This window comes from Rutilus rutilus (assembly GCF_951802725.1).
Source record: "Rutilus rutilus genome assembly, chromosome: 12".
Classification (NCBI taxonomy): Eukaryota; Metazoa; Chordata; class Actinopteri; order Cypriniformes; family Leuciscidae; genus Rutilus; species Rutilus rutilus.
Genome location: NC_140217.1, coordinates 18,584,807 through 18,600,656, shown reverse-complemented (window position 1 = coordinate 18,600,656; position 15,850 = coordinate 18,584,807). Strand labels below are relative to the sequence as shown.

The 15,850-nt window shown below is 39.7% G+C and overlaps 1 protein-coding gene across 3 annotated transcripts in view; it reads right to left on the bottom strand.

Moving 5' to 3' along the window:
* LOC311301522 (SEC14-like protein 1) overlaps positions 1-15,850 on the bottom strand; it is a 176,240-nt gene that overhangs the window by 108,601 nt on the left and 51,789 nt on the right. For all 3 annotated transcript variants that reach the window (XM_084426722.1, XM_084426720.1, XM_084426721.1), the window contains exons 3-4: positions 1,266-1,415; positions 1,001-1,132 (exon numbers count right to left, since the gene is read on the bottom strand). In XM_084426722.1, the coding sequence (XP_084282848.1) occupies positions 1,001-1,132; positions 1,266-1,415 (282 nt within the window). The remainder of the gene's footprint in view (positions 1-1,000; positions 1,133-1,265; positions 1,416-15,850) is intronic.

Here is a 15,850-nt window from a genome sequence, read left to right as displayed (position 1 = left end):
CAAGCTGATAGAAGAGCAACTTTGACTGAAATAACCACTCGTTACAACCGAGGTATGCAGCAAAGCATTTGTGAAGCCACAACACGCACAACCTTGAGGCGGATGGGCTACAACAGCAGAAGACCCCACCGGGTACCACTCATCTCCACTACAAATAGGAAAAAGAGGCTACAATTTGCACGAGCTCACCAAAATTGGACAGTTGAAGACTGGAAAAATGTTGCCTGGTCTGATGAGTCTCGATTTCTGTTGAGACATTCAGATGGTAGAGTCAGAATATGGCGTAAACAGAATGAGAACATGGATCCATCATGCCTTGTTACCACTGTGCAGGCTGGTGGTGGTGGTGTAATGGTGTGGGGGATGTTTTCTTGGCACACTTTAGGCCCCTTAGTGCCAATTGGGCATCGTTTAAATGCCACGGCCTACCTGAGCATTGTTTCTGACCATGTCCATCCCTTTAAGACCACCATGTACCCATCCTCTGATGGCTACTTCCAGCAGGATAATGCACCATGTCAAAAAGCTCGAATCATTTCAAAATGGTTTCTTAAACATGACAATGAGTTCACTGTACTAAAATGGCCCCCACAGTCACCAGATCTCAACCCAATAGAGCATCTTTGGGATGTGGTGGAACGGGAGCTCCGTGCCCTGGATGTGCATCCCACAAATCTCCATCAACTGCAAGATGCTATCCTATCAATATGGGCCAACATTTCTAAAGAATTCTTTCAGCACCTTGTTGAATCAATGCCACGTAGAATTAAGGCAGTTCTGAAGGCGAAAGGGTCAAACACAGTATTAGTATGGTGTTCCTAATAATCCTTTAGGTGAGTGTGTGTATATATATATATATATATACATACATATATATATATATATATATATATATATATATATATATATATATATATATATATATATATGTCTCAGGGTGTATATACATACACCCTCACATCTCAGACCACATCTGAGATGTGAGGGTGATTTTTCTCACCGAGTAACAGCAAAGTTCATGGATTATGACTCTGCTGGAGAAGGTTTCATTGTGGGATTCAATATGAAGAGTTCTTTCTCTGTGGTTCAGGGAGTTCTTCTGAATGAAGTAGACATAGTCCACACCTGCAATCTACAGAGAGAGAGAGAGAGAGAGAGAGAGAGAGATTTATCAGTTCATTACCTGAGTTCATAACCTTTACAGACAAAGCAAAGTCCAGGATACAGGAATTTTATTTTTATTTTTTTCAGGGTTTTCATTTTACCCGTTTTAGGAGTCGTGGTGCATCCACGTCCAGTTTACACCTTCTTTCAATCTTATGAATGGATCCATCCTCACTGTTTTCCTCATTGATCACATCACTGTCCACAAACATGGGAATCAGATGACAGGTGGGAAACCTCCTCTCATATGCCTGAGGAAGAGACAAGGCAAGGCAAGGCAAGTTTATTTATATAGCACATTTCATACACAATGGCAATTGTGCTTTACATAGAAGAAATTAAAATAATAAAAAGAAATAAGAATAATTAAAACAGTTTAGAAAAATAAAATGAAATACAGTACAGTACAGTACAATACAGTACAAACAGTCAGACGAACAGTGGTACAGTGCTCATTCAGTAAATGCATAGCTAAACAGATCTGTTTTGAGTCTGGATTTGAATGTGACCACTGAAGGAGCACGTCTGATCTCTTCTGGAAGCTGGTTCCAGCTGCGGCTGGCATAATAGCTAAAAGCGGACTCACCATGTTTAAAGTGAACCCTTGGTATTTCTAGCTGATGTGATCCTACTGATCTGAGTGATCTGTTGGGTTTATATTCAGTGAGCATATCTGCAATGTATTGAGGTCCTAGGCCACTGAATGATTTATATACCAGTAATAATACTTTAAAATCAATCCTAAATCTAACTGGGAGCCTGTGTAAAGACCTGAGGACTGGTGTGATATGTTCATATTTTCTGGTTCTGCTCAGAATCCTGGCGGCAGCGTTCTGTATGAGCTGCAACTGTCTTATGGTCTTTTTGGGAAGGCCAGTGAGGAGTCCATTACAATAATCCACCCTGCTGGTTATGAAAGCATGCACAAGTTTTTCTAAGTCTTGTCTGGAAACAAAGCATCTAATTCTTGCAATATTTTTTAGATGATAATATGCTGATTTAGTTATTGCTTTGACATGACTACTGAAACTAAGGTCTGACTCTAGTGTCACACCAAGATTCCTGACTTGATTTTTAGTTGTTTGACCCCTAGAGTGAAGGTATGCGTTCACCTTGAGAACTTCATCTTTGTTTCCAAACGCAATGACTTCAGTTTTGTCTTTGTTTAACTGAAGAAAGTTTTGGCACATCCAACTGTTGACTTCATCAATGCATTGGCACAGGGAGTCAAGTACAGCTGTGTGTCGTCTGCATAGCTGTGGTAAGCAATTTGGTTCTTTCTCATGATTTGGCTCATTGGGAGCATATACAGGTTGAACAGGAGTGGCACAAGAATTGAGCCTTGAGGGACTCCGCATGTCATGGATGTCCACTCAGATTTATGGTCTCCTATACTCACAAAATAACCTCTCCCATCTAAGTATGACCTGAACCATTTTAGGACTATCCCAGAAAGCCCCACCCAGTTTTCCAGCCTGTCAAGAAGTACGTTATGATCGACAGTGTCAAATGCAGCACTGAGGTCGAGTAGTACCAGCACTGATAATTTGCCTGAATCAGTATTTAAGCGAATATCGTTTATTATCTTTATGAGCGCTGTCTCTGTGCTGTGATGCGGTTGGAAACCAGATTGAAAATTGTCAAAGTATCCATTCGAGCTTAAGAATTTGTTCAGCTGGTTGAAGACAACTTTTTCAATGATCTTGCCTATGAAAGGAAGATTTGAGATCGGTCTATAGTTGCTTAACCCTCTGAGGTCGGCAAACGCGCCCCTGCATTTGCTGGATTTTCTTCACATAGTAGCACAATAAACTTAAATTACTCCGTCATTTATGGTCATACAGAAAAAGGAAATATGAAAAAAGAATCTGAGATATTTCTACTTTTGTATGTGTCCACTTACAATCAAATCAAAACATTGCGCTTTTGTAAAATAAAGAAAATAAACAGGGTGTGCTTTCTGCCTCTCCGTCGCGGTGAACTTTTTTTCTTGAGCACGTCTATAAACTGAAACAAAACTCAGGCAATACTTGTCACACATTTATGAGCCATATATCTTTATAATCAAATAAGTGTGTACTTTTAAATGATCGGATTCAAACTGAAAACAAATATTCTCTGTTTAAGTAATATGTATAAAACCAACAAGATGTCCAGCTTCTCAAACGCTTGCTCATTATTTTTAATTCGACCACGCCCACGCGTGCAAAGGAGATTCACATGCAAATCTCCACATGGAACGCGAACGCGCTCGTTACCTCAAAAACAAAGCACCAAAAAACTTCACAAGTCTCTGCTTTTCGTCGAGTTGGGAAGACACACCGTGAGCTTGCATTGGATTTACCTCAGAAGAAGAAGAACGCGATTTGAAGACAAGAAAGATGTAAGGTAAGAAATTCTTAATTATTAGTTTATGTTATTGTTGCATAAACTTCACATTGCAGTTGAACTGTTGCTAGATATAAGGTGAATATTATAATATTTAGACCCGTGTTTACTATACTGTGTTTGTGGATATCTGCTCAAACGTAGATATGTATAATATGGTAACCATAATGTTTCATATTTTGGAGCGCACTCTGCGTTTGAAAAGCAAAACGCACCAAACAAAGGCTTCATGTTTTTACTCTAATCTTATCTCATTTCATATCATCATAACGAATGGAAACATTTGAAGTAACATATGATAATCAATATATTTTTCTCTAACGTAGTTGTTACTGAAACATTTTGGAAGATTTATAGGCTGCTATAGGCTATTGTTATTATTATTTTATGCAGCATCATTATACATTGTTGGAAACATGTGTGTGTGTATTCTGTGAATTTTAAAAAGCAATTTTAACCAGAAAAATCTATTCCCCAAATCGTGCAGACCTAGTTACTCTTGATATCAGTATGGTCAAAGGTTATTTTATTTTATTTTTTTATATACAGGGACCAGATGCCACTGAGTCCTGCTGACTTCAACATTCACATGCGTCTCTGTACATGAACATGGTAAAGTGAAAATCAAACATCTTGGAAATGAAAGGTATGTACAATGTTTTTAGGAATGGCACAAAGGTTTCTGTCTTTGGATCATTGTTTTCAATAATGTGCTTTTTTGTCATTTGTTGTGTATCTTTGCATCGTGTTGTAAATAAATCCAAACAATCTAAAAGCCATTCTTTTTAAAATCTCCTCATTCTTTGTGCAAGGTTGCTCAGAATGACAGGGCCTGATAGCTCCTAATAGGGCCATTAGGTGGGTCTTTGTCTTTCTCAGGTGTGAAAGCCATACATATTAATGATGTGATCACGCCTCTTCGCATAAAGCTTTCTTACAGAAAACACGTCTTACAAATTTTAAATCAATATATTGTCTTATCTGAATGAGCAGTCAGGATGATTTTCACATAGTTTTGAAGCAAATATTCTAGGCTACATGATACAATTTCCAAAAGTCTTGTGAAGAAATAATCAGTATGGGTTTCATGGCCTTATTTCAGTGACAATTTTTTTTTGTATTTTCACAAACCACGCATAAATGTCATTATCTCAAAACTACAAACTTTTACATACATGCTGCTGATATATTATTGTAGCAGAGTTTGTGCTAAATACAGTGTAATCAGACTTTAGCCATGAAAATGTCACAAGTAACAGAAATAAGCACAAATGTCAGAACATGTCAGAACACCTCCAGGGCCAGAAAACAGCTCAGACCCCAGAGGGTTAATATGGTCTTATCCAGATTGCTCTTTTTCAGGAGGGGCTTGACAACTGCAGTTTTCAGGGAGTTTGGAAAACTCCCAGAGAGAAGTGAGGCATTTACCACTTCTAGAAGATCTGCTTCTAAACTGTTTAACACACTTTTGAAAAAAGATGTGGGAAGTGTGTCAAGGGCGCATGTTGATGTTTTAAGGTGCTGTACGGTTTCTTCCAAAATTTTACCATCAATTTCTTTTAAATCAGACAAAGTTACTACTTTCTCAGGTGGTCTGATCTGTCTGACCCCAGCGCAACTCAAGGATGTGCTGATCACCTTTCTGATATTATTGATTTTCTCCGAGAAGAAAGAAGCAAACTCACTGCACTTGCTGTCTGAGAGCATTTCACTGGGAATCTGGCTTGGGGGGTTTGTCAGTCTCTCTACAGTAGAAAAAAGAGTGCGTGTGTTGTTTAAATTGCAGTTTATAATATTTGAGAAGAAAGTCTGTCTAGCTTTGCCTAGTTCCATATTGAAAGCATGAAGGCTGTCACTGTAGATGTTATAATGGACTACAAGTTTTGTCTTCCGCCACATGCGCTCTTGCTTTTCTGCAATGTCTTTTCATATATTGCACTGCTGTTGAGTTTCTCCAGGGTGCTTTTTGTCTGCTACTCTTCTTCCTGACTTTCACAGGAGCAATATCATCAATTGCACTTTTAACTTTTGAGTTAAAAGAATCAAGGAGAAAATCTACAGAGTCAGCAGATATGCTTGGTTTTAAAGATATAGCCTTCAATACACTAGTGTTCTCATTTAAGCATCTCTTCTTGACAGACACAGATCTAGCTTCAATGGCAGGAGAGATCAATATATCAAAGAAAATACAGAAATGATCAGACAGTGCTACATCCTTAATAACAATCGATGAAATGTTTACACCCTTACTGATAAGTAAATCTAGAGTGTGTCCGCGAGTGTGTGTGGGTCCATGCTGAGGCACAACATGCTGAGTCAGATCAAAAGTTTTTTAAACAGTTTTGATTTCTTTTGCCATATTGGTTTCTGCATTATCTATGTGAATGTTAAAATCTCCAGCAATGGCAAAACAGTCAAACTCTGAGGTAATTGTTGATAACAGTTCTGTAAAGTCCTCAGCAAAGGCTGGAGAGTATTTTGGAGGCCTGTAAATAATGATGAGTAAAATGCGTGGAGCACCTTTTAACACAATACCCAGATATTCAAAAGACGTGTAATTCCCAAATGATATTTGCTTACATTGATAAATATCTTTAAAAAGAGCTGCTAGACCCCCACCTCTCTTTACAGCTCTGCAGACACTCATAAAAGTAAAGTTAGGAGGGGATGGTTCATTTAGGATTGTTGCACTGCAGCTGTCTTCTAGCCAGGTTTCATTTAGAAGCATAAAATCCAGATTGTTTGTGGTTATTAAGTCATTGACTAGAAGTGATTTATTTTTAAGTGAGCGGATGTTTAAAAGTGCTAACTTAACGGTCTTACTTTTTTTCCCTACACCAATCTTAGTTAAACGTGCAATAGGCACCAGATTAGTTGAGTTTGCTGTACGGCTATTGAAGGCCTTAGACTTTCTATCTTGTAATAGAACAGCAATAGAGAAAGATACAAGCACACTGGGTTCCCGCTTGTTCTGTAAACATTTGAGAAAGTTACTGTTATCATAGTGGGGACCCGACACATATCACTGAGAGCTGGTATCAGTTGTTTTTGGTTCACCTCGAGCAGATGGAGGGGGCTGTGGGCCCTGGCGTTGTGGCAGAGGCCAAAGAGCTCTCACAGAGTTGCGGTGCCTGACGTTTTTTGGTTGATATCTGGGGGCTTGCAGCAAAAGAGTGGGATAGTTTGGTTCCAGCATACACCAGTTCTTCCATTTTCTGTGGGAAGCACAGAAGTGGAGTCGCTGGAGAGAGGGGAAAAGTGTCTGGTGAGAGGGGCTGTTGCTCAGGTGTTATCGGAGGCTGTAATATGCTGTCCTGGCTTCCCTGGCTGTTTTCCAGGAAGTCATCCTTGGGTGCTGAATCTTGGAGCAGTTCTGATATGTCTGTCTGTGGTGAGCTCCGTGGGCAGGGCTCAGCTGAGATTGTGTCCGTGAGCAGAGATTGTTGTGGCTCAGTGGTGTTATCATTGTCCTTGTGTGATATGTCAACATCATGTCCATTTTGCTGCTGAAGTGAAGTCATGTGGTCATTCATACTGTGTCCAGGTGTGTGTGTGTGCCGTTCAGATTGAGTGGATTGGCACACACTGTAGAAGGATGATTGAGGGAGAAGTAGATATTGTCCTTTAGCACTCTTGAGCCAAGTTTGTTTGGATGGTGGCCATCTTGTTGAAATAGTTGTCTCTGACTCCAGAAAAGATTGAAGTTGTCAATGAAGTTTACTCCTTTTATATTGCAGGTTTTCTGCAGCCATGTATTTAGCCCAAGCAACCGTGAAAACCTGTTTGTTCCTCTTGCTGGGAGTGGTCCACTGATGAATGTCTGAACTTTCAGTCTTTTAAGTGTTTCAAAAAGTTCATTGAAATCCTTCTTAAGGAGTTCTGACTGCTCTTTATGAATATCATTCTTCCCCACATGAATGATGAGTCGATTTGCAGTCTTATGTTTCATCAGAATGTTCTGAAGTTCCCTATTTACATCAGAAGTTGTTGCTTGTGGAAGGCAGCACGTAGTTGTATCCCTGCTGCTAATGTTTCTGATTATGGAGTCCCCCACTATCAGAGTCCTGGGCTCAGCTGAGCTCTGAGCTGAGTGCCGCTGTCTGCTCGACCTTGAGCGCCAGTTAGCATCAGTGTTAGCTACAGGCTGATTCAGTCTGTGTTCGATCACATTCATCACGTTTGGGGATTCCTCATTTACATTCATTAGTACTTCAAATCTGTTCACAAGATGTATAGGTGTTGGTAGGAGACCAGTGTTTGCAATCCTTGTCAGAGCTGTATCTGGGGTAGAGGATGCTACTGCGGCAATATGTGATGCTCGTGACAATCTGATGTCTCGAGTGCCTTTGGGTCTCGCTCCCTGTTTGTGCCATCGATTTGTAAGTCGATCGGCTTGTTTCTCTACCTGTCGAGGAGCACTAGTTTCATGGGACTCACCGGCTATATGCTGAGGGTGTGCATGACGAAGCTCTGTTGTGTGTTCCGTCTGGTTTGGTAGTCCCGTAAGTAACTTTGTTTCAAGAACTGCAATCCTTTGTAAAAGTCTGTGGCAGTTAGTGCAGCAAATAGATTCTTGAACCAGAAGAGGCATTTTCTCTCTCATCCTTATGAATGTAGGCAGTTGTGTTTTCCTTTCCCTGGAATGTAAGCTGGTCGCAGTGGTCGGGTAAAAGAATTCTGCGTTTTTGTAGTAATCCAAACTGTGCTGATTTGCTGAAGTTAAAATGAGGTGATAAAAAGAGATAAAATATAAAAATATAGAAGATAAAATATAAAATATAAAAGCGATAGAGCAAAGCGCGGAGCAGTAAGCAAGAGCGTCCGAACAGTAGCTGAGCAGGAAGAGGAAGTCAAGAAGAAGAGTTGATGAAGAAGAGTTGATGAAGAAGAGTTGATGAAAACCCACTAGATTTTCTGCATTGAAGAAAATAGATACAGTATATGTGTATGAGTGAGTCACTGAGGGCCACATGTTGTGGAGAAAGACATGTTCATCAGATATGTGGTATCGCTAGTGTGCACAATGGCATGATATTTACAATAAATGGAGATTAAATTTGAAATTGCACATTCTTTCCAATTATAACTCTAGAACTACATGAAAAAGTTAATCAAGTCAGACTTGAGAGTACATTTTTAAGTAGTTTAAAAAGATTGAAGTTTGAAGCAGTTTTAGTTAAAAGACATAGATCAGCCATATATTTTCTAAGTGTGAGGCCTTGTCTCAAGCCAACACAAACACTCACACTCTTGTAAGCAGAACTGCTGAGAAGTTTTTGCCCAACACATTGTGTCTTCAGGAAAAATCACTCCTCTCTGCTGCACATGAATTATGAAAAGCTCTAGGCTGTCCCGTGCAGCTTGAGGGTTTGAAGTAGTTTTAAAAGTTTGAAGTTTGAAGCAGTTTTAAAGGGATAGTTCATGCAAAAATTAAAATGATGTTATCATTTACTCACCCTGCTCCCGTTGTGAGTAAAAGATGACTGAATTGAATGACAATCATTTTTGGGTGAACTATCCCTTTAAGTTTAAAGTATAAAGCAAAACATTAGTTTAAACTAAAGCATTGACGTCAAACAGTGCCGTTCATTTGTGCTGTTAAAATTAACAAATATATTTTGGGGCAGTAACGTCACAGTCAATACTGTGGCCATCCAAATTGCTGCTTGGTTTGTGCTGTTAAAAAACCCCTGTAACAATGACGCCTTTCTTAAATATAATGAAAAACCTCACTCTCCACTCCATGTCATCTAATACATTCCAAAACGGAGCCATTTGTTTGTGTTTGATTTGTGCCATTCAAATGAACATCGCATTCCCCCTTCTTAGAAAAAAACAAATGGCTAATTTGGGGCAGTCTCCACCCTATGCCATCCAAACTGCTCCAAATCGGTGCAGTTCATTTGTGCAAGATTTGTCGTGATTCAAAGAAAATCTAGCTGTAACTAAAATAAATTATTCTTAAATACTTATTTCTAACAGTTACGTCACCCCATGGTGGTCTAAATAGTTACTGGCGCATTTTGTTTGTGCTAGATTTACGCCATTAAAGGTACAATATGTACGATTTTTGTAATAAAATCTCCAAAAATCACTTGTACAGTGTGATATATTTCCTGCAGTTGTGTACTTACAATATCCCAAAAGTTCCCAAAGATTTTTAATTTCAGAGAAATTCCTATTTTAAATAATGGTTCGTAGGGTTGTGCCGATAGACAATAGTGTCGTGTATCGACGATAGTCCGAGATATCGCTGATGGCAGATGGCTTTGACGATATCAGTATGATAATTAAAACACGTTTTACCATTAATGTATTAAATTATTAAATTATTATTATTATTATTATTATTATTATTATAAAGTATTTTTATTAAATTAATATTGGGAACTACAATTAATTTGCCTTGCCTAAATTCATAACGACAAAAACGGCATTGTTGTTCGTCAGTATTTTGTTTCCATAGCAGATTAACAAAACATATAATAACACTAAAAACAATACAATTACAAAATATTAATAATAATAATAATAATAATAATAATAATAATAATATCACTAAAATGATATAAGCCTAATAACAGTCTTTAGACACAACTCTGCTGTAAGAAAAAATGATGTGGACGTTGAAGATCTCAAAAATGAAGTTTATTACAGCATAGCAGTGGCAAGGTACACAAAGCCCCTTGGGTTCACCAGCGTCAGAATGAACCCAGAACATCTAAATCTTAAACCTTTTATCCTCTTCTTAATGTAAATGAAGTTGCTCTTGTTGCAACAGCTGTGGTCTGTATGTTAATGAAGTTGAACTTGTGACACCCCATTGTCTGAAAAGGTTCTCTGTGTCCCACACCCATTCCCATTCTACAATTGACTACCATTTGTTCAGGATGTGATCAACCCAAATGGTGAAGAAACAATATAAATTGACTTTCTTTCATCTCTATGATAATTAAGTCATTTTGGGGATGAGCTCATTCTAAAATATAGTTTGGATCTGGGTCGAGGCAGACTACAATTTCTTACACTGCCATCTGTGAAAATCAAAAGCAGCTTCAAACACTTGTTTAACAAGAAATATTCTTCTAATTTTTTCACTGTCATTAATGTAGGTCCACAAGAGAAATATTAAGCCAGTAAATTAAGACAGTTGCTATACCGTTATATCCATCGTTGTCTCTGAGTGAATGCGGCGTTAATGCAGCGACATATGCTGAAAGCTCAGTCCGTTCTGCTTTCACTTTCAGGGAATGAGCATGTTTACATGCACGTTCTTAACCCGATTATGCTGAATAAACTGACAATGTATGTTGGTCATGTAAACGCACGAACCCATTTTCCTTTATAGGAGTCAAGTCATAAGTTTAAGTATAAACCGATTGACTAACCTAGATTTTTGCCCCTTACTCTGATTTCTCCCGGCATTTAAAACACATTAACCCGCGTTCTTTGGGCTTATTGAAGTTTGCATATGTGAAGTGCATCCAGACAGAGAAAGCACTGGTAGGAGGACATATATCACAAACTCCGACTCTTTCTTGACCCAAGAAATTATTAAAACGTGTTCTCATCTCGTGCAGAAGTACAGTCAAAATGCTGCATCTGTAACGGCATGAGAGGATAATGTGTGTCCGTACATTTCCCGCTGACATGTTGAAAAACTCTTGTTGATCTTTTTTTACCTCACTATACCGGGAAATAACCTGATTTAGCCTATTAATAAACACTCCACCTTTGCTAGCAAAATAAAAAAAGTTTCTCATATATAAAACAAAGTAATAAAACAAGCAAATGAATGAGTAAATAAGCAAGTTAATAATCAAATAAGTAAGCCCTGCCCCCCTCACGATAATATCGTGTATCGCCAGACTCACAGGCTGACGATAGGACGATATGCAAATGGGGCATTTCGCCCAACACTAATGGCTCGTCCCTGGTCATTGTTGCCTGTCAATGACGTAATATCCATGTTATCCATGGTTTCCGCTCGTACTGCCATAGTAACCATGGCGACAGACGTGGACAACTGCATTACGTCAGAGAATGTCTAATAGGAAGAGAACTGGCACTCTCTGCTTACTTCCGGTTTCTGGACTGGCTGCAGTAACACGTCTCTGTCCATGCGGGGGCGCTCGCGAGCGAGTGCAGAATGAATGGAGGTCTATGGCGAAAAACCCTCAAAATCCACTTTTCTCAGGATATAATTTTTTGTCTAGTAATTTGAATGTTGTATTCGAAAGGAGATGCAAAGAAATTACACATTGCTGGGTGTTAGATTTTTTAGAGCCACTTATTTGGTTTAAAAAGTCTTTTAAAATGTCAATGACGTCAGAATGCTGACGTCATTAGCAGAATGCTAGCGTGTTATGGGCAACAACAACTCAACCTGTAAGAAATCGAAAAGAAATAAGTACTCGTTCATTCAACTTTCGACCTATAACCTATGTTGAACTTGCAAAGCCTACAATAAAATCTGAGATTTCTCAACAGCAATCGGGTGAAAGAGACACATTTAGCCGTATAGCCCCATTGACTCCCATTCAGTCTGCACTCGCTCGCGATCACCCCCAGTGGAATTCTAATGGAACTGCAACCAAAATCAATACAATGGGGCTGAATAGGGAGTGCCAAGGCTCTCCGTAGACGGGCTCTGATTACGTCTAGCGGCACGCTCACACTGTTGTTGTTTCATTCAAACATTATGGACCATGGCAAGCAGACTTTGGGACAAAAGGAGAACTAAAACGAGGATCAATATTGGCGTGGCGTTTTCGAGATGCCGAGACTAACTTCGACTTGACAGAGACGCCACTCTTGCATGTAGTTTATTAGACAGGTGACCAAATGTACATAAAACTAATAAATGTTAAATAGCTCAACATGATGAAATGTTAGAATATAATCAGTATGTTATTCTAATGTTGATCTAGCTTACTGCTAGTCTCATACAGCCAACTAACACATAGCACATAACTTTCAACACGCTGCATTACCTCAAGTTTAATTTGTCAAATAAACTGACCTGTGAGAGTAGTAATTCTGCACTTGTAGTTCGGTAGAATGAAATGTCCTTATCCCTTTATATCCGCGTGTGGCGCTGATATCTGTCTCTCATTAGTAATCTTGCCATGCTTCATACCACAGTCATGTTAAAAACATCAATGTATTCACTCAAACATTATTAGATCCATCAGCATGATGACAAGTTCCATAATTCTGTTTATGCGTCATCAACCTACGCCTTTGTTATTGTAAGAGGTTAGCGACCTAGCGGTGAAAAAAATTACATATTGTAGCTTTAAATCAAAATCTGTATCCTTTTCCCCTCAGAAATAACTAATAATTTGGAACAGTTACGTCAGTCTCCATCCTATGCTGTCCAAAAAGCTCCAAACCGGTTCCGTTCGTTTGTGCTCGATTTGTGACTGTTCGTGCCGTTAAAGGTGAAGTTGGGTGAACACTGTTGATATTTGAAATCAACCCAAACAAACACAGCCCTTCCTTCATTGCTCTGCCTTCAAAATGCAATGCAAGAGTGTCTCTTTTATCATAGAAGCAAAGCAAAAATATACGTGAAAAATAAAGTGAAGATAACGAACGACAAGGAAGCACAAAAAAATTAAATAATTAACATACAGTACACAAGAGTATATACAAGCAAAAGCTCGTTGTCAGTCGCCAGCAGCACACCAGCTCCAGACTTGACACTCAAAACCAATGTTATTCACGTATGGAGCAGTTTCCAGGCCTTCCTGCTTGTGTCTCTCCAGCACTGGAAAGCTTTTCTAATATTAAAGCTCTTGCATGATCATAGCCCTTCTTTTCCCAGTGATATTCCTCTCAACTTTCTCTTTTGTAATGTCTCTCAGCCATCTCTCATTCTAAAGTCTTTCTTCAGATCTCCCACTCTCACTCCTCTTCAATCATGAGTGGACACGCCGCCTACTACTGATTGACAAGTTTGTTGTGGTCCGATCCTCTTTCAATTCATTTTACATTTAACCCTACTAATGCATTTGAGTCAGTTTTTTTAGCAATAAAATAAAACTTTGGATATGTGATAAAGCTGTTAAAATTAACACTTCTTATTAGGGCCTGAGCACCGATGGTGTGAGGACCCTCTTGGAATTGCTCTGTTTATTAGGGCCCAAGCCCTGAAAGGGCGAAGGCCCTATTGTTTTCGTTAGGATTATTATTATTAGGGCCCAAGCCCTGAAAGGGCGAAGGCCCTATTGTTTCCGTAAGGATTATTATTAGGGCCCAAGCCCTGAAAGGGCGCAGAGCCCTATTGTTCTTCTAAGGATTATTTAGTAGGGCCCAAGCCCTGAAAGGGCGAAGGCCCTATTGTTTCCGGTAGGATTATTAGGGCCCAAGCCCAAAGGGCAAAGGCCCTATTGCTTTCATTAGGATTATTAGGGCCCAAGCCCTGAAAGGGTGAAAGCCCCATTGTTTTCGGTAGGATTATTAGGGCCCAAGCCCAAAGGGCGAAGGCCCTATTGTTTTCGTTAGGATTATTAGGGCCCAAGCCCTGAAAGGGCGAAGGCCCTATTGTTTTCGGTAGGATTATTAGGGCCCAAGCCCTGAAAGGGCGAAGGCCCTATTGTTTTCGGTAGGATTATTAGGGCCCAAGCCCTGAAAGGGCGAAGGCCCTATTGTTTTCGTAAGGATTATTTATTAGGGCCCAAGCCCTGAAAGGGCGAAGGCCCTATTGTTTTCGTAAGGATTATTTATTAGGGCCCAAGCCCTGAAAGGGCGAAGGCCCTATTGTTTTCGGTAGGATTATTAGGGCCCAAGCCCTGAAAGGGCGAAGGCCCTATTGTTTTCGTAAGGATTATTTATTAGGGCCCAAGCCCTGAAAGGGCGAAGGCCCTATTGTTTTCGTAAGGATTATTTATTAGGGCCCAAGCCCTGAAAGGGCGAAGGCCCTATTGTTTTCGGTAGGATTATTAGGGCCCAAGCCCTGAAAGGGCGAAGGCCCTATTGTTTCCGGTAGGATTATTAATTTTTATTTATTTATTTTTTGCCTTTTTGCCACTTTTGGGGCCCTTAACATACTCAAAAACTCTTGAAATTTTGCACACACGTCAGAACCCGCGGCCATCAGGGCCGGACTGAAGCTGGTACCCGGGCGTGGCAGGGGGACTCGACAGCGCCCCCTGGAATGGTGTCCGAAAACTTGGTCCATAAATCAAACACGCTTGCATGTAATAATATGAAACTCAGTACACATATAGATCTCATCGGGCCGAACAACTTTCGTGCTCTAAGTTTTACAAAAGCCCAACAGGAAGTCGGTTATTATACGTTGTTTGGAAAACGCATACAATGGAATGTGAAATACTCCTCCTAGGGAATTCATCCGATCGCCACCAAACTCGGTGTGAATGAAGTCAAGACATTGAGGATGAATTCTTGCGAACAGATTTTTGATATCTCAAACGGTTTGGCCGTGACGAGGAAACGAATTTATGGTGAATAATGGAAACAGGAAGTGTGTTATAACTTCTGCATACATTAACTGATCTTGATTAAACTTCAGCAGTGTGTTCGTTGTAAGAGGCCGATCACATGGATGTGACTATTGTGAGTCAAAGTTATAGCGCCACCAACTGGCAGCAGGAAGTGTGTCACTTTCAAAATGCTTTGAAATCACCCTCTTATTTTTACCCGATTTGCTTCAAACTTTATGTGTATAATGTAAACACACGGCAGATGTAGACCTGTGAAAGGATTTTTGATATCTTTAATACGGTTGCCATGGCAACGCTTCAAACTTTAATATTCTTTTTTGATGCTTTTGAGACTCTTAACATACTTGAAATTGGATGAAACTCGACAGACACATCACATTTATTAGCCCGTAGACATGTGCAAAGTTTCAGAAACGGGCGTGGTGAGGGGCTCAGTAGCGCCACCTTTAGTCATAAGTGGGGGGGTTAGTTTTATCAACAGCAACAAAACTTGGTATGTGTATTGTTCTCATCAAGACGGACAACTTTCTAATTTACATGAACTATCTCCGACCAACAGGAAGTGAGATATTTTGGTTTGAATGTGGATTTTCTGAAGAATTTTCTCTCCCTCTCTCTGTGTCTCTGTGTGTGTGAGGGGAGGGGGGGATTTGACTATTGCTTTTATATTGTTAATCAAGGTTTCAGGGGCTTTTGGGGTCCTTAACGTGCTCAAAAACTCCTGAAACTTTGCAAACAAGTCAGAACCCCCCCTTGAACGGGGTCCCAAAACTTGGTCCATAGATTGTCGTGGAGATTTTAAACTGTATATTAAACTAACCATGTTT